Below are 19,980 nucleotides of genomic sequence, written 5' to 3'. Positions count from 1 at the left end.
CTTACTTGTTATTCATCTGTTCAGATTTTCTATTTCTTTTTGATTCAGTCGTGGTAGGATATATGTTTCTAGGAACTTTTTCCTTTCTTCTACTTATCCAATTTGTTGGCATATAATTGTTCATAGTAGTGTCTTATGATCCTTTGCACTTCTGTGGTATCAGATGTAATGTCTCCTCTTTTAGTTATAATCTTATTTATTTGAGTCCTCTCTCTTCGTTGCTTAGCTAAAGGTTTGTCAATTTTGTTTATCATTTCAAAAGACTAACTCTTGGTTATGTTTATCTTTTCTGTTGTCTTTCTATACACCATTTATTTTTTCTCTAATTTTTATTTACTTCTTTCGGCTACCTTTGGGCTTAGTTTGCTAGTTACTTGAGGTATAAAGTTAAGATTCTTTCTTTCTTCCTTCCTTTCTTTCTTTCTTTCTCTCTCTCTTTCTTCCTTTCTTCTTTCTTTCCTTCTCCCTTCCTTCCTTCCTTCCTCCCTCCCTTCCTTTTCTTTCTCTTTCTTTCTTTCTTTCTTTCTTTCTCTTTCTTTCTCCCTCTCCCACCCTCCCTCCCTCCCTTTCTCCCTCTTTCTTTCTTTCTTGTTTTTTAAGTGTTTTTATTTTTGTCTTTTCAGATTATAAAATAAAATTTATTAATTATTGAATGTGAACTAAATACAAGGTGCTTTTTTTACATTTATTTCTTTATTTTGAATTTTATTTTATTTATTTTTTATAGAGCAGGTTCTTATTATTTATCTATTTTATATGTATTAGTGTATATATGTAAATCCCAATCTCCCCCACCACCACCACTGCTTCCCTGCCGTGGTGTCCATATGTTTGTTCTCTACATCTGTGTCTCTATTTCTGCCTTGCAAACTGGTTCATCTGTACCATTTTTCTAGATTCCACATATATGCATTAATATACGATATTTGCTTTTCTCCTTCTGACTTACTTCACTCTGTATGACAGTGTCTAGGTCCATCCATGTCTCTACAAATGACCCAATTTCATTCCTTTTTATGGCTTGAGTATACTCCATTGTATATATGTACCACATCTTCTTTATCCATTCATCTGTCGATGGGCATTTAGGTTGCTTCCATGACCTGATTATTGTAAATAGTGCTGCAATGAACATTGGGGTGCAGGCGTCTGGTTGAATTATGGTTTTCTCAGGGTATATGCCCAATAGTGGGATTGCTGGGTCTTATGGTAATTCTATTTTTAGTTTTTTAAGGAACCTTCATGCCGTTCTCCATAGTGGCTGTATCAATTTACATTCCCACCAACAGTGCAAGAGGGTTCCCTTTTCTCCACACCCTCTCCAGCATTTGTGGTTTGTAGATTTTCTGATGATGCCCATTCTAACTGGTGTGAAGTGATACCTCATTGTAGTTTTGATTTGCATTTCTCTCATAATTAGTGATGTTGAGCAGCTTTTCATGTGCTTCTTGGCCATCTGTATGTCTTCTTTGAAGAAATGTCTATTTAGGTCTTCTGCCCATTTTTGGATTGGGTTGTTTGTTTTTTTGATATTGAGCTGCATGAGGTGTTTATATATTTTGGAGATTAATGCTTTGTCTGTTGATTCAAATATTTGAAAAATATGCAAATATTTTCTCCCATTCTGAGTGTTGTCTTTTCATCTTGTTTGTAGTTTCCTTTGCTGTGCAAAAACTTTTAAGTTTCATTAGGCCCTATTTGTTTATTTTTGTTTTTATTTCCATTACTTCAGGAGGTGGGTCAAAAAAGATCTTACTGTGATTTATGTCAAAGAGTGTTCTTCTTATGTTTTCTTCTAAGAGTTTTATAGTGTTCGGTCTTACATTTAGGTCTCTAATCCATTTTGAGTGTATTTTTGTATACGGTGTCAGGGAGTGTTCTAATTTCGTTCTTTTACAAGGGCTGTTCATTTTTCCCAACACCACTTATTGAAGAGACTGTCTTTTCTCCGTTCTGTATCCTTGCCTCATTTGACATAGATTGGTTGACTATAGGTGCACGGGTTTATCTCTGGCCTTTCTATCCTGTTCCATTGATCTATATTTCTGTTTTTGGGCCAATACCATATTGTCTTGATTACTGTAGCTTTGTAGTATAGTCTGAAGTCAGGGAGTGTGATTCCTCCAGCTCTGTTTTTTTCCCTCAAGACTGCTTTGGCTATTCGGGCTCTTTTGTGTCTCCATACAAATTTTAAGATTTTTTGTTTTAGTTCTGTAAAAAAAAAAAAATGCCATTGGTAATTTGATAGGGATTGCATTGAATCTGTAGATTGCTTTGGGTAGCATAGTCAGTTTTACAATACTGATTCTTCCAATCCATGAACGTGATATATCTCTCGATCAGTTTGTGTCATCTTTGATTTCTTTCATCAGTGTTTTATAGTTTTCTGAGTACAGGTCTTTTACATCCTTAGGTAGGTAGATGCCTAGGTATTTTATTCTTTTTGTTGCAATGGTGAATGGGATTATTTCCTCAATTTCTCTTTCTGATCTTTCATTGTTAGTGTATAGGAATGCAAGAGATTTCTGTGCATTTTTTTGGTATTGTGCAACTTTACTAAATTCATTGATTAGCTCTAGTAGTTTTCTGGTGGCCTTTTTAGGATTACCTATGTATAGTACGATGTCATCTGCAAACAGTGACAGTTTTACGTCTTCTTTTCCAATTTGTATTCCTTTTATTTCTTTTCCTTCTCTGATTGCCATGGCTAGGACTTCCAAAACTATGTTGAATAATAGTGGCAAGAGTGGACATCCTTGTCTTTTTCCTAATCTTAGAGGAAATGCTTTCAGTTTTTCACCATTGAGAATGATGTTTGCTGTGGGTTTGTCATATATGGCCTTTATTATGTTGAGGTAGGTTCCCTCTATGCCCACTTTCTGGAGAGTTTTTATCGGAAATGGGTGTTGAATTTTGTCAAAAGCTTTTTCTGCATCTATTGAGATGATCATATGGTTTTTATTCTTCAATTTGTTAATGTGTATCATACTGATTGATTTGCATATATTGAAGAACCTTGCATCCCTGGGATAAATCCCACTTGATCATTGTGTATGATCCTTTTAATGTGTTCTTGGATTCTGTTTGGTGGTATTTTGTTGAGGATTTCTGCATCTATATTCTTCAGTGATATTGGTCTGTAATTTTCTTTTTTTGTAGAATCTTTGTCTGGTTTGGGTATCAACGTGATGGTGGCCTTACAGAATGAGTTTGGGAGTGTTCCTTCCTCTGCCATTTTTTGGAAGAGTTTGAGAAGGATGGGTGTTAGCTCCTCTCTAAATGTTTCATAGGATTCACCTGTGAAGCCATCTGGTTCTGGATGAAGAGTTTTAATGACAGTTTCAAGTTCATTATTTGTGATTGGTCTGTTCATATTTTCTATTTTTTCCTGGTTCAGTCTTGGAAGGTTATACCTTTCTAAGAATTTGTCCATTTCTTCCAGGTTGTCCATTTTATTGGCATAGAGCTGCTTGTAGTAGTCTCATATGATGCTTTCTATTTCTGTGGTGTCCTTTTAACTTCTCCTTTTTTACTTCTAATTTTATTGATTTGAGTCCTCTCCTTCTTTTTCTTGATTGGTCTGGCTAAACCTTTATCAATTTTGTTTATCTTCTCAAAGAACCAGCTTCTAGTTTTATTGACCTTTGCTGTTGTTCTCTTTGTTTCTATTTCATTTATTTCTGCTCAGATATTTATGATCTCTTTCCTTCTACTAACTTTGGGTTTTGTTTGTCCTCTTTTCTCTAGTTCCTTTCGGTGTAAGGTTAGATTGTTTATTTGAGATTTTACTTGTTTCTTGAGGTAGGACTGTATTGCTCTAAACTTCCCTCTTAGAACTGCTTTTACTACATCCCACAGGTTTTGGATCATCATGTTTTCATTGTCATTTGTCTCTAGGTATTTTTTGATTTCTTCAGTGATCTCTTGGTTATTTAGTAACGTTTGATTAGCCTCCATGTGTTTGTGGTTTTTTTTTTTTTTTTTTTGCTGTATGCGGGCCTCTCACTGCTGTGGCCTCTCCCGTTGCGGAGCACAGGCTCCGGACACACAGGCCCCGCGGCCATGGCTCGTGGGCCCAGCCGCTCCGCGGCATGTGGGATCCTCCGGGATCGGGGCACCAACCCGTGTCCCCTGCATCGGCAGGCGGACTCCCAACCACTGCGCCACCAGGGAGGCCCGTGTTTGTGTTTTTTATGTTTTTTTTCCCTGTAATTTATTTCTAATCTCATAGCATTGTGGTCGGCAAAGATGCTTGATATGATTTCAGTTTTCTTAAATTTACCAGGGCTTGATTTGTGACCCAAGATCTATCTATCCTAGACAGTGTTCCATGTGCACTTGAGAAGAAAGTGTAATCTGCTGTTTTCGGATAGAATGTCCTATAAATATCAATTAAATCTATCTGGTCTGTTGTGTCATTTAAAGGTCATATTTCCTTATTAATTTTCTGTCTGGATGATCTGTCCATTGGTGTAAGTGAGGTGTTAAAGTCCCCCAATATTATTGTGTTACTGTCAATTTCCTCTTTTATAGCTATTAGCATTTGCCTTATGTATTGAAGTATTCCTGTGTTGGTTGAATATGTATTTATAATTGTTATATCTTCTTCTTGGATTGATCCCATGATCATTATGTAGTATCCTTTCTTGTCTCTTGTAACATTCTTTATTTTAAAGTCTATTTTATCTGATGTGAGTATTGCTACTCCAGGTTTCTTTTGATTTCCATTTGCATGGAATATCTTTTTCCATCCCTTCACGTTCAGTCTGTATGTGTCCCTAGGTCTGAAGTGGGTCTCTTTTAGACAGCATATATATGGGTCTTCTTTTTGTATTCATTCAGTGAGCCTGTGTCTTTTGGTTACGGCATTTAATCCATTCACATGTAAGGTAATTATCGATATGTATGTTCCTATTACCATTTTCTTAATTGTTTTGGGTTTGTTTTTGTAAGTCTTTTTGTTTTCTTGTGTTTCCCACTTAGAGAAGTTCCTTTAGCATTTGTTGTAGAGCTGGTTTGGTGGTGCTGATTTCTATTAGCTTTTCCTTGTCTGTAAAGCTTTTGATTTCTCCGTCGAATCTGAATGAGATCCTTGCTGGGTAGAGTAATCTTGGTTGTAGGTTCTTTCCTTTCATCACTTTAAATATATTATGCCACTCCCTTCTGGCTTGTAGAGTTTCTGCTGAGAAATCAGCTGTTAACCTTATGGGAGTTCCCTTGTATTTTATTTGTCATTTTTCCCTTGTTGCTTTCAATAATTTTTCTTTGTCTTTAATTTTTGTCAATTTGATTACTATGTGTCTCGGCATGTTTCTCCTTGGGTTTATCCTGATGAGACTCTCTGCGCTTCCTGGACTTAGGTGTCTATTTCCTTTCCCATGTTAGGGAAGTTTTCGACTATAATCTCTTCAAATATTTTCTTGGGTCCTTTCTCTCTCTCTTCTCCTTCTGGGACCCCTATAATGCGAATGTTGTTATGTTTAATGTTGACCCAGAGGTCTCTTAGGCTGTCTTCATTTCTTTTCATTCTTTTTTCTTTATTCTGTTCCACAGCAGTGAATTCCACCATTCTGTCTTCCAGGTCACTTATCCATTCTTCTGCCTCAGTTATTCTACTAATGATTCCTCTGGTGTATTTTTCATTTCAGTTATTGTATTGTTCATCTCTGTTTCTTTGTTCTTTAATTCTTCTAGGTGTATGTTCTTTACTTCTTCTATGTCTTTGTTAAACATTTCTTGCACCTTCTTGATCTTTGCCTCCATTCTTTTTCTGAGGTCCTGGATCATCTTCACTATCATTATTCTGAACTCTTTTTCTGGAAGGTTGCCTATCTCCACTTCATTTGGTTGTTTTTCTAGGCTTTTATCTTGTTCCTTCATCTGGTACATAGTCCTCTGCCTTTTCATTTTGTATATCTTTCTGTGAATGTGGTTTTTGTTCCACAGGCTGCAGGATTGTAGTTCTTCTTGCTTCTGCTGTATGCTCTCTGGTGCATGAGGCTCTCTTTCTTCTGTTTTAAATGTAGGCATTTATTACTATAGACTTCCCTCTTACAACTGCTTTTGCTATATTTTATAAATTTTGGTATGTTGTATTTCTGTTTTCATTTGTCTCAAGATATATTTTGATTTCCTATTTGATTTCTTCTTTGATTCATTGGTTGTTCAGGAGACTATTATTTAATCCACATATTTGTGATTTTTTTCAGTTTTCTTCTGTTACTGATTTGTAGTTTCATACCATTATGATGAGAAAAGATACTTGATATTATTTTAATATTCTGAAATTGTTAAAACTTGTTTTGTGGACTAATATGTTATGAAGAATCCTAGAGAATATTCCATGTGCACTTGAGAAGAATATGTATTCTGCTGTTGTTCAACGGAATGTTCTTTATTTGTATGTAATGTTCTTTATATGTCTGTTAGGTACACTTGTTCTACAGTGCTATTCAATTCCACTGCTTCCATATTGATTTTATGTCTGGATCATTTATCCATTGATTAAAGTGTGGTATTAAAGTCCCCTACTATTATTGTATTGCTGTCTATGTTTCCCTGTAGGTCTGTTAATATTTGCTTCATATATTTAGGTTCTCTACTCTTGGGTGCATATATATTTATAATTGTTATAGTATCTTGATTAATTGACCCCTCTATCATTATATAGTGACCTTGTCTTTTTTATCCCTTCACTTTTTATTATAACTTTTTATTTTATGTTGGAGTATAGCTGATTAACAATATTGCAATAGCTTCAGGTGCACAGCAAATCGACTCAGCCATACATATACATGTATCCATTAATCTATAGGTATCCTTAAAGCTAAAGTGATAAGTCTGCTATTGAAGCTCTCTATTGAATATTTGCAGTTCTGTTATTGCATTCTTCAGCTCTAGGATTTCTGTTTGGTTATTTTTTTATGGTTTCTCTTTCTTTATTAAATTTCTTATTTTGTTCATTTATTGTTTTCCTGATTTCATTTGATTACCTATCTGTGTTATCTTGTACCTCACTGAGCTTCTTTAAGATGATTATTTTAAATTCTTTGTCAGGCAATTTATAGATCTCTATTTCTTTCACACTGGTTACTGGAGCTTTATTAGTTTCTTTTGGTGGTGTCATATTGCCTGATTCTTTGTGATTTGTGTAGCTTTGTGTTGGTGTTTGTGCATTTGAAGGTGCAAACACCCCCTTCCAATCTTTACAGACAGGTTTTGGCAGGTAAAAACCTCTTGTCAAGTCTGCAGGCTGATGGAATTGCCTCTGGGATCACCGTTGAGTGAGGTTGGAACCAGGTCATTTGGTTGCTGCTGGGCCTGCAGCAGCATCTGTGTTGGAAGGCCTTTTACCAGGGGCTCAGGTGGGCATAGACCCTGTCTGGTCCCTGGGAAAATGGAACTGCCTTCAGGCTCTTGGTCAGTAGAGCTGGCACTGGGATAACAGTCTACTTCAAGGTCCACAATTGGGTTTGCAAATGGTAGGCCTGTTATCAAGTGTGTAGATGGGTGTGGCTCCCATCAGGCCCTTTGGAGGGCTCCCAGTGGGTCATTGGGTGGATACCTGAGTGGGCAGAACTGCTCCTGAACTACAGTTTTGAGGTATGGAACTAGGTAACAGGGCCATTTCAAGTTCTGTAGTGGGACCAAGGTCTGGAGGCCAGCCACCAGGGGCATGAGTAGATGTGACTCCCAGCAGGTTCCTGGGCAGGCAAGACTACTCCTGGATCATGGCTGAGAGAAGGATGGAATTAGTTACAGGGCTGCTTCAAGATCCACTGTCAAACTGAGGTCTGCAGGTCAGCCTCCAGGGTCATGGACAGGCGTGACTCCTCCTGGGTTCCTTATCAAATGGTGCTGGTGGCAGGACCAAGGTTAAGTGGGGATGTAGCTGAGTCCATAAGGGGAGGAGGCTATTTCCAGGTTTGTAACTGAATTACAGTTAGTGAACCAACCATTTGAGCATGGACTTGCCTTCTCAAAACAGTCCTCCTTGGTCTTGACTTCCAGTGGAATTTTGCAAGTTCCTACTTTGATCCCAAAGCTCTCACAAAGGCACTTCTGTTTGTGGATGGCTGCCAAATTATCGTTGCTGTGGGGGAATACAAGTGGGGGAATCTGCTATTCTACCTTCTTGCTCCCTTGACTTTTTAATTTAAAAATATCTCTTGGAGAACTTTTTATATTAGTATATAGAGAGTTTTTGCATCCTCTTTAAAACAGATGCATAGTGTTCCATTGAATGGATGTACCATAACTTATTAATTTCCTTGATGGATATTATGGATTGTTTCCAATCTTTTGCTACAACAGTGCAACAGTGAACATCCTGTACACATACCATTTCACCTGTAAACAAGTATATCTATATAGTAAATTCCCAGAGTGAGATTGCTGGATCAAAAAATATATGCATTTATAATTTTAATACACATTGCCGAATTATCCTCTAGAATGGACTTTCCAATTTACTCTTCCACCAGCAATACATGATAGAGCTTGTTTCCCGCAGCCTTGCCAATACATTATGTCATCTAAACTTGTGAGTCTGATAGGTGAAAAATAGTATTTGAGAGAAGTTTAATTTACATATTTCTCTTACTGTGAGTGAGCTTGAGTATTTTTCAAGTGTTTAAGAGCTATTTGAATTTCCAGTTTTCTTAATCCCACTCTCCCATTTCCTAATTTACAAAATAAGTAAAAGCTGTTTCTAACTTGTGGCATTAAAGCAAAGCTCTTAGAAAGGTTTAACACAGTGCTTGGCAATAGGAAGCATTCAAGAAGTGGTAGCTGCTATTATTATTGCTGTTGTTACTACTACTATTATTATTTTTTTTCTGAGTTCCCTTGGTGAATTTGGAGTAATTTCAGATTGTTTTGGAAAAGAAAACCTGAATGAAATCCAATACATTGCATTACCATGAAAGCTGTCAACTCATGACATTTTACCCCATGCATCTAGGACCCTATGGAAAATGTCTTGAATCTGCACAGTAGTAAGAACCCCTCAAACTCACTTGTCCATGTTTGCTGGTATTATAGGTGCATAGTCCCAAATGACTTCCTCTGCAGCAATGAAGTATTCCCATCTCTTAACGTGCCGCCTCTGGTCTCGAGTTAGTTTCTTAGGATTCCTGGTTTTCTTTGCACAGTTTTTAATGTCTATGTAAGCCTGCATCCCAGCTGAGTTAGGACATAAAGACAATGAAAGAATTTGAGAGAAGAAATAAAGGCTAATAAAATATACATCTTTTAAATAAATTTGTGGAAGTTTTCAATAATAACAATGAAAGTAATGCTCAGGCAACTTTTGAACATTTTGGCTTGAAGTTCTTTTAATACACAGCAGAAGGAGCAAGAATAAAAAGCGAGGGAAAGAGAGGATGGGTTAGGGGAAAAACTTGGAAAGCTATCCTTTGTTTCTTACTGGGGAGGAAAATTTCTTGAAATTTCCAGATCCTTAAAACCCTATGACTTAGGTCATGTTGATTTCTCATATTTCCTATAACCTCTTCCTTTTGTTTGTAAGATGAAGATATTACTAGTATGTACTACATGAAATTGTTCTTAAAATTAAATAAGATAATACAGAAAGCACTTAACCTCAATAATGTTAGTTTTGCTGTTGTTTCATTAGTATTTGGGGCTCTATCTTCCAGGGATATTGTGACAATTTCATTACTTCAAATATAATTTTGACTGCTTAGTGTGAACAAAAAATGAAATGATCCCATAAAGTGTCTCCTTTTTATATTTCTTGCTTTTATACACATTATTTTGGTAACACAATGATTTCCTGTGGTGATATTTACTTATATTTACAGGAACCCTCCTCCTAACTGTTTTAAAGCAACAATGTGTAATAGACCATCAGTTATTTTGTTTACCTGATACCATATAACAACCTAGGCTGATTTTTTCCCCCACTAGAATTCACTGATGTTCTTTAAAGCTCACTCCTCAGCTCGTTAGATACAGTGTTTTTTCTATTCAACACACATCCACTGAGTTCCTCTTTGGGCCAGGCTCTGTGCTCATCTTGTTATGAAAGACAATATTTTCATGTTAAAACTTTTACACTTTCTGTAATTTGGTGCTTCTATAAATTTACAGAAGTTTGACGGGTTCCAACACCTAGTTCTTTTCCTTTAGCTGCATATTAAATAGCTCAAGAAAGAATATCTCTATGTATGTTTTTGTTTCCTTCCTCCTTTCTCCTTTTAAGGAAGTAGAGACCTCTTCAGCTTTTGCATCACTTTAAAAAATCTTTGTCAATTTCTCTACTTCCTCCATCCCCAACTAACGAGCTATAAGTCTAAGAGCAAAGTATCTAAATTCTGTTCTCAAGGACAAAGGAATGTATGTCTGGAGTGTGGTTGGCTTGCAAGAGCAAAGGAAAATGATGGATTTAGTGCCTAGGACGAAAGGATCCTACATTTGTACGCAAGACTGTTGAAAGAATTTCTTGCCTTGAAAATGTTTTGGGATGAGCGAAGATATGATCCACCTTCCCTCTAGGCTCACAGTCATGTTTGCAGTTGTGGATGTAGCACTGACGAGAGTGATGGCTGAGATCTTATGATGGTTCTGCTCCAGGACCTGGCCGTTGAAATGAATGGAGAACAGTTCTGGCCCAGAGCTCATTCCAATCAGATGCCAACTGATGTGGTCATGGGCACAAACTGTTATATCTGAGAGAGAGAGAGATGGGGGCCAAAACAGGCAGTTAGCAGTCTGTGATAAGAAATTCACTCACCAGATACGTATTGAGCACCTGCTTTGCATCAGGCATTGTGCAAGGTTCTGGGGGTATAGACAGTCCCATTTTCATTCCTGCCCTAGAAAAGCAGACATCCGAGTGGTGGGCAAACAAGCAGTCACAACTCATTGCAATAAGTGGTACTACAGAGCCCAGAGAGGGTGGACATTAGTTTAGAAACACAGGGATTGCTAAGACCAAGGAGAGAAGAAAGTAGGTGACCAACCATCCTGGTTTACTGAGGACTGAGGGGTTTCCCAGGAGGCAGGATTTTCAGTGTTAGAACTGAGAAAGTCCTGGGCAGGCCTGAGTAGTTGGTCACTCTAGTACCAATCTGGACTTAGCTGGAGTGAGTTGCCAGAACCTCCAACAGGGCTGAGTTTAAGGGCCTAAGCCTCTAATCCTAAAAGGGCTTGATCCTAACAGGAAGAAGATGTGAAGATGCTTTAAGGATTTTATACTGTTTCTTTGCCCACTGGTTGATTGTTTTAATGACAAGGCAGTGAGTTATGTGTGGGTTATAGGATCTCCTTAAAATGCAGTGGATAAATCCTCAGTATACTGGGTCACTGGGAGCGTTTCATGGATGGAGTAATGAGAACTGAGTACAAAAGCTGTTTGGCTCCTTCTTGCTCCCACAGTGACTCAGAAAATGCTGATTTGCTCTATGGGAGATTCCAACCTCTGGCTTCTATCCTTGGCTTGGGTTTTAAATTTCAGATCTATAATCACTTGATACTAGATCATGGGGCCATGAATCAGTCCCTTACCCAAAGAGGGGCTAAGGGCTTGTCTTGTTTAGACCATTGTAACAAGACCAATTCCTAGTATCACAGGTGAGAACAAGAAGCTGGAAGGTAGGAGGCTTTGGTGGAAGAATTTGTCTGCCTCCGATCAATGCTTATATTGGGTTGAGCATTTCATAAATCTGTATTAGCATTTATTACATTTATTCAATTTATACTGCCCCATAAGGCCGTTTTACAAGCATTAACTTTTCTCAGTTTCTACTACCAGCTACTTTCTACCCCAGCTACTCTGTCTTTTTCAACTATAAATTCATAAATTCTATGCCCTGATAGAGTTATTAACTTTTATTTTTTCATATGGGTTATTTTGGCTTCTCCTTCTTATATTTAGACAGATGGTTTACTTTGCCAGGACACAGATACAATTTCTCTTTTGACCACTCCCCTCTAAGGCCTGTAGTACTAGACATGCTATGTTATCTGTAAAAAAACTTCTTAAACACCCTCTGCACCAGGATAGATGATTAACCCATTTTTTTACAAAAGCACGTTGAGACAACTAACTGCTAAAAGCCACACTAAGGTAGAGAAGTAAGCAAGGTGTGAACTCAGATGTGCTAACTCATTTAACTAAGTTTTTAAACTCTGAATCAAAACCCAGGGTCGGGCCTCCCTGGTGGCGCAGTGGTTGAGAGTCCGCCTGCCGATGCAGGGGATACGGGTTCGTGCCCCGGTCTGGGAGGATCCCATATGCCGCGGAGCAGCTGGGCCCGTGAGCCATGGCCGCTGGGCCTGCGCATCCGGAGCCTGTGCTCCGCAGCGGGAGAGGCCACAGCAGTGAGAGGCCCGCATACCGCAAAAAGAAAAAAAAAAAAACCCAGGTCATCTTAGTATATTTGTAATGACCCAGGTGGGAAGATAGAATCAAATGAAATGGAATACAATTTAAAAGCAATGTCCAGACCTCAACTCTTGACAAGTTTTATTTTTAGTAAGAGAAGCCATTTGTGATTTTCAGATATAGAAAACAGCCTCTGAGAAACTTAGTGTTTTGAAGCGTAGTTTATTTAATAAAGTAGTATTTTCATTTTTCCCGTTTTTCCCCCACAGGATCTTTGGTTCTAGGTCATTTCTATCAGAGAGAAGTAGAAGTGGTTTAGGTGGGGATCAGTTTTTTTTTTTCTCTTAAACAATTGTTATGATTTTGCTTTTTCACAAGAGTCTACATGTAAATGAAAAGAGAAAAACATATCATATGACTCATCCATCATCTTTTGAAATGCTAGTAGTATTTTTGTATGTTGGATATTTCTCCTAATCTCCTGTTCATCTTCACTATAAGTGTCTTCATTTCATTCTTCCTGCTGACCCTTCCTGCTGAGGACTGGCCTTGAACTCTGTTTTGTAGGGCTTCCTCTCTGGAAGAAAACATGGTCACCATGCAGTAGGGACCACACAACTCACTGAAGGAGACTAAGCTGATATCCTGGAGATGTAGGCCAAAGTGAAGATGTAGGCCAAAGTGAAACCTGCTCAGAGCACTACATGTAATAAGACTGCACACTCCTTCTCTGAGGTAGCTTCTAGTTTGTCTGTTGTGCTTGCTAGTTAAAAAAAAGAAAAAAAAAAGATTAAATCTTGCGAACCACTGAACTAGATTACGTTACCTTTCAGATTAGGAGTTAAAAAATAGTGAGTATGGTCAACTACCCTAGTGCCTTTAGGAAAACAATGGGATCAATGCTTCAACTATTTTTGAATAGTACACAGCCCACGTGTTACCTGGCATTGTCCCATTCACATAGCCATTGACTGTGTACATTAGGGATGATGTCTGGTTCCAGCTTTTACTTTCATCAAACACAGCAAACATCAGTACATGTTGCTTGTCAAACATCTTCTGTATCCCATCCTCAGTTAGGGTGCCTGTGAAAAAAGACATACTTTTAATAGCATCCCAGATAGAAGGCTCTCATTAGCTATTCCTAGATAACAGAGTTTAAGATAAGCAGCCAATCATAATGATGTCAACTGTAAAGTGTTCTTATAAAAATAGCATCTATCAAGTAATAATGATTGAAGGCTTATTAAAATCCTGGTGCCACCTTGTTTTTTCTGGCACCTGATAGCCTTGAGGAATGGAGCTTTAAAAGTAACTGATCTGGCACAGAGAGAAAACATTTGGTGACTGTCAAGGCTTTAGTAAAAGTATCCATTTCTTCCAGTGTCAGTAAGTCAATGCAGGGACTTCCCTGGTGGTGCAGTGATTAAGAATCCACCTGCTGATGCAGGGGACACGGGTTCAAGCCCTGGTCCGGGAAGATCCCACATGTCGTGGAGCAACTAAGCCCATGCACCACAACTGCTGAGCCTGCACTCGAGCCTGGGCACCACAATGAAGAGTAGCCCCCACTCGCCACCAACTAGAAAAAGCCTGTGCATAGCAACAAAGACCCAACACAGCCATAAATAAATAAATAAATAAATAAATAAATAAATTTATATTAAAGAAAATAAGTTAATGCATAGGTACCGTAGCTCATTTGGTAAACGCATCACACTCCAAGTTTAATATAGCCATCTTGCTAGTACATGTAATGGGACACTAGAGAATTGGTTGAGAGGGTCAAGATTAATCCACTCTCATGAGTAAAAAATGCACCTGATAGTAAAATGAAAGAAGAGACTTTTATAATTTTAAATTTTTTTCAGTGTCATCACAGTATCTTCTATACCAAACAATGAAAATATGTATTTGTGTAGTGAATAAATGAATTAGGAATGTATGTAGGTATGGTATGCGTGTATGTATAGACAGATGGTGAATCCATCACATTATCTCCCACAGTGCAGTTTGTTGTGGTTGTTTGTTTTAATGAAAGATGGGATGAATTTGTTTGGGGTAAAATAAAAGTCCAAGCTTGCTCCTAAGAAGCCCAGCCATTGAAATTTCTTATAAAGTCAGTTGAGTGTGTTTGAAACCTACCACTCAAAGTGTTCAGCTTGTTTACAAGAAAGGAACCTGGAGTTTTGTGTGTTTATAGACCAAATTACCGACCCAAACCTCAGATATATTACTCAAAGTTCTTTCCAAGTACTCTCAGCAGAGTACGGACTGCTGTATACTTTTTTTTTTTATTAGTTTCTGCTTTATAACAAAGTGAATCAGTCATACATATACATCTGTTCCCACATCCCTTCCCTCATGCATCTCCCTCCCTCCCACCCTCCCCATCCCACCCCTCCAGGACTGCTGTATACTTTCAAAAAGACTTGGCCTTGAGGTAAATGTTACGGATCATATGGGCATGGCAGCAGAACATACTCTCAGACAGAGATTTACTTGGGAGAGACTCCCAGGACCGAGATGAAGGAGGGGTTGAAGATTGCAGGAAGACTGCAAATCCTCAAATATCAGTGTCAAACGATGATCTGGTTTCTGCACCCTTCTCTGCTTGATTTACGAAAAGATACCAAGACACTTCCAAGCCTCATTCCATTATAGTATCTTTACCAATCCAACATCTTTGCCGTTTTGATTTTTTTTTTTACCTTTCTTACAAATAAGCAGAGGTCCAATCAGTCCAGAGTTGAAGTCGTATACCAGATTTTCATAGGAGTAATAGATATATGTGAGGCATGGAGGGTCATCGTGGGTGGGCCCACTGTCCTCACTGATATTCCACTCATAGGTATATTCTTGGCCCGGAGCTACAGAATCATCCATCCTCTCCACAGGGAATGTGTGGTCAGGGTAAGAAGCACCTGGAGATGTAAAAGCCGTGAAAACATCTGGATAGTTTCTGAGAACAACTTTTTCATCACTCTCAAGTCTGGGGGAACGTAAGTTCTCTATGAAGATATATATGCCTTTCTATAGAAAGCCTTCATTATTTGGAAAGATTCACATATATCCACTTCTATGTCTATGTAATTATAAAGGCTTTGATCCATGGTGATCTAAAGTGAACAAGAAATGTTACTAGTACATTATTTAAAGTTTAGCAAGTTAATTTTCCAGAGTATCTAAATTATTATTTAAATATAATCAGATAAGTGAATCACCTTTGACCAGAAATTCATCTCAGAATATGAAGATGGGTTATATCTTCTCTGTGATGTATGACAAGACATTTTTTTTAATTTTTAAATTTTTTATTGAAGTACAGTTGATTTACAGTGTTGTGTTAGTTTCTGATATACAGCAAAGTGATTCAATTATATAGCTATATCGATATCTTCTTTTATATATTATTTTCCATTATCATTTATTACAGGATATTGAATATAGTTCCCTGTGCTATACAGTAGGAGCTTGTTGCTTATCTATTTTATATATAGCAGTTTGTATCTGCTAATCCCAAAGACCTAATTTATCCCTCTCCCCTCCCCTTTCCCCTTTGGTAACCATAAGTTTGCTTTCTATGTCTGTGATCTGTTTCTGTTTTGTAAATAAGTTCATTTGTATCATATTTCATATTCCACATATAAGTTATATCATACAATATTTGTCTTTCTCTGTCTGACTTACTTCACTTAGTATGATAATCTCTAGGTCCATCCATGTTGCTGCAAATGGCATTATTTCATTCTTTTTATGGCTGAGTAGTATTCCATTGTATATATATACCACGTCTTCTTTATCCATTCATCTGTCAATGGACATTTAGGTTGCTTCCATGTCTTGGCTATTGTAAATAATGCTGGTATGAACATTGGGGTATATGTATCTTTTCAGATTAGAGTTTTGTCCAGATATATGCCCAGGAGTGGGATTGCTGGATCATATGGCAACTCTATTTTTAGTTTTTTGAGGAACCTCCATTCTGTTTCCATAGTGGTTGCACCAATTTATGTTCCCACCAACAGTGTAGGAGGGTTCCCTTTTCTCCACACCCTGTCCAGCATTTGTTATTTGTAGGCTTTTAAATGATGCCATTCTGACTGGTGTGAGTTGATATCTCATTGTAGTTTTGATTTGCATTTCTCTAATAATTAGCAGTGTTGAGCATCTTTTCATGTGCCTATTGACCATCTTGTATGTCTTCTTTGGAATAGAAGTGTCTATTCAGGTCTTCTGTCCATTTTTTGATTGGGTTGTTTGGTTTTTTTTGTTCTTGTTGTTGCTGTTATTGAGTTGTATGAGCTGTTTGCCCATTTTGGAGATTAAGTCCTTGTTGGCCACATCGTTTGCAAATATTTTCTCCCAGTCTGTAGGTAAGATATCTTATACTTAATCGCCTGTTAGCATGGGTTTAAGTGGTTGTAAGTACACTCAGATCTGTTTATATATGGTTTTGCTCTGCGTTTCATGTCTTCTTTCCAACTGATGCCACCCTTAGCCCTGTTTTATCAGTTTATCACATCTCCACCATCTGATTATCCCAACTCTTTCCCCAGAGTCTTAGAGTCTATCCTATATGCAATATCTAATTGTCCTTGTATAAAATATATCTACCGTCTGAAGTTTACATGCCTTACTTTGGTCCTTTGTGTACCCAAAGGCCCACTAGTAACACTTTCATGTGCATTCAACTTTCCCTACTGGTGAGAGACGGGGGAGGATATAGAAATGGTCTTCCTTATTGAAAAAAGGGAACTGTGATGCTGAAGAGTAAAAGCAGTGCAGAGGGTTGGGAGGGGCTTTCAACAACAAAGAGAAGATGTGGCTAGAGATGGAGCAAGTGAGTTCAGGAAGGGCAGAGGTCGTTGTCATAGATAGCACGTGGGAAGGACAGTTACTTCTGAGGCATTCCTCATTTAATTAGGTGAAAGTTTCACATCACTCGCCGGTGCCAGAATTTCTCTTTAGGATACAGTTATCTTTGTTTAGTACAACAGTCAATAAATTTCTTGAGGTGGAAGGTAACACCATCAGACTGTAGATGTGGGTAGAAAATAAGGATCAGAAAAAAGAGCTAAAATGTCTTACATAATGGAGTAAAGGGCCAGTGGAAACTACTCTTACTAAAGTGACTGTCCTTTTTGAAAACAAATGGTTAGTTTCTTTTCTTCCCTTCCCTCCTCCCTGTTCCTTTTCTTCTCCTCTTTATTCCTCCCCACTTCTTTCTCTCTCTCACTCGGTCCCCCTTCCTTTCATCATCTTTATTAAGGTATAAATTACAAACAACACAATTCACCAATTTTAAGTACAATATTTGCTGAATTTTGACAGATAAGTACAGTTCTATAGCTACCATCACTATTGAGGTACAGAAGATTTCCATCACTCCAGAAAGTTTCCATGTGCCATTTGTAGCCATACCTTTGCCTACACATGCAACCGCTGATTTACTGGACACATGCAACTGCTGATTTACTTTCTGTCACTATGTTTTACTTTCCTATATTGTCATATAAATGGAATGACACATCGATTGTGTTTGATTATAGTTAGTATGGTATACCTTCAATCCTTTACTTTTTATCTTTGTCTTTAAAGTGGATTCCTTGAGTTCAGCTTAAAGTTGGGTGTTGCTTTTTATTCAATCTTAAAATCTCTTAGTTGTCGTGTTCTTCCCATTTGCTTTTAATATAATTATTGATATGGTTGGGTTTAAATCTATACCATTCTGCTATTGTTTTCTATTTGTCCATCTGGCTTTTATTCATTATTTTCTTTCCTACTTTCTTTTGGATTAATTGAGTATTTTCTATGTTTCCTTTTTATCTCCACTATTGGTTTATTAGCTTTGCTTTGTTTTATTGGCGATGCCCTTCAGCTTACAAAATACAACTTTAGCTTATCATGGTCTACCTTCAAAGAATCTTATACCATTTTACTTATATTATAAGAAACTTGCAATAGTATATTTCCATCTTCCCCCTCCTAGCCTTTGTGCTATGGTTGTCATCCATTTCACTTCTACATATATAATATACCCCATAATAAACTGTCGTTATTTTTTGCTTTCCAGTTTAGATAATCAGTTCTCTTTTGCAGGATTAAAAATGAAGGGCCTCCCTGGTGGCGCAGTGGTTGAGAGTCCGCCTGCCGATGCAGGGGACACGGGTTCGTGCCCCGATCCCGGAGGATCCCACATGCCACGGAGCGGCTGGGCCCGCGAGCCATGGCCGCGGGGCCTGTGTGTCCGGAGCCTGTGCTCCGCAACGGGAGAGGCCACAGCAGTGAGAGGCCCGCGTACAGCAAAAAAAAAAAAAAAAAAGAAAAAAATTACTCCATACTTAACCATTTCTGGAATTTTTATCCCTTCTTGTGGCCCCAAATATCTCTCTGATATAGTCTTTTTCTGCCTAAAGTACTTCTTTTAACATTTATTTTTCCTGGCCTGCTAATGAGAAATTGTTCCTGCTTTGTATGTCTAAAACAGTCTTTATTTTGCCTTCATTTTAAAAGGATATTTTTCCTTGGTGTAGAATGTCAAGTGGACAGATTGTCCCCATCCCCCCACACCCAGTACTTTAAAGATGTCCCTAACTATCTTCTGGCTCTCATTGTTTCTAATGATATCTGCTATCATTCTATTTTTTTCCTCTGTGACTTTATTTTTAAATTAATTAATTAAATATATTTTTTGGCTGCATTGGGTCTTCATTGCTGCATGCAGGCTTTCTCTAGTTGCAATGAGCAGGGGCTACTCTTTGTTGTGGTGTGTGGGCTTCTCATTGCAGTGGCGCCTGTTGTTGTGGCATACGGGCTTAGCTGCTCCACGGCATGTGGGATCTTCCCGGACCAGGGCTTGAACCCGTGTCCCCTGCATTGGCAGGCGGATTCTTAACCACTGTGCCACCAGGGAAGCCCCCTCTCTGTGACTTATTTCCTCTGACTGTTTTTAACATTTTCTCTTCATCACTGGTTTTCAGCAATTTGATTATGATGTGCCTTGGTGTGCTTTTATTCACGTTTCTTCTTCTTGGTTTTGTCAAGTCCCCTGACTTTGTAGGTTTATAGTTTTCATCACAGTTTGAAACTTTTCAACCACTATTTCTTTGAATATTTTTTTCTGTCCCTTACTTTTCTAGGATTCTAATTACAGTTTACCCTTGAACAACATGGTTTAAACTGTGCAGGTACACTTATATGTGGTTTTTTTCAACAAATATGTACTACACCATCCATGGTCGTTTGAATCTGCAGATGCAGAACCACAGATATAGAGGACAGACTAAAGTTACACATGGATTTTCGACTGTGTGGAGGGTTGGTGCCCCAGTCCTCACGTTGTTTAAGGGTTAGTTGTACACATATGTCAGATCACTTGATATTGTCCCATAGTTCACTGAAGCTCTGTTCATTTTGTTCAGTCATTGTATTTGCATGTTTTATTTTGGATAGTTTCTATCGCTATGTATTAATGTTCTCCAATATTTCTTCTCCAGTGTCTAATGTGCTGTTAATCTCATCCAGTGTACTTACCATTTCAGCTATTGTATTTATCTATAGAAGTTCCATTTATGTTTTTTTTTTAACATTCCATCTCTCTCCTCATCATGCTCACACTCTTCTCTACC

The 19,980-nt window shown here is 38.0% G+C and overlaps 1 protein-coding gene across 1 annotated transcript in view; it reads right to left on the bottom strand.

Annotated features, from left to right (window-relative positions):
• Window positions 1-19,980, bottom strand: part of F5 (coagulation factor V) — an 85,709-nt gene that overhangs the window by 37,795 nt on the left and 27,934 nt on the right. The window contains exons 4-7 of the mRNA XM_060078663.1: window positions 15,061-15,273; window positions 13,291-13,434; window positions 10,470-10,691; window positions 9,018-9,183 (exon numbers count right to left, since the gene is read on the bottom strand). Of these exons, the coding sequence (XP_059934646.1) occupies window positions 9,018-9,183; window positions 10,470-10,691; window positions 13,291-13,434; window positions 15,061-15,273 (745 nt within the window). The remainder of the gene's footprint in view (window positions 1-9,017; window positions 9,184-10,469; window positions 10,692-13,290; window positions 13,435-15,060; window positions 15,274-19,980) is intronic.

The sequence above is a fragment of the Mesoplodon densirostris genome, chromosome 2 (assembly GCF_025265405.1).
Source record: "Mesoplodon densirostris isolate mMesDen1 chromosome 2, mMesDen1 primary haplotype, whole genome shotgun sequence".
Lineage (NCBI taxonomy): Eukaryota > Metazoa > Chordata > Mammalia > Artiodactyla > Ziphiidae > Mesoplodon > Mesoplodon densirostris.
The sequence above is the reverse complement of the archived record's forward strand: the minus strand, read 5'-3'. Positions and strand labels throughout refer to the sequence as shown.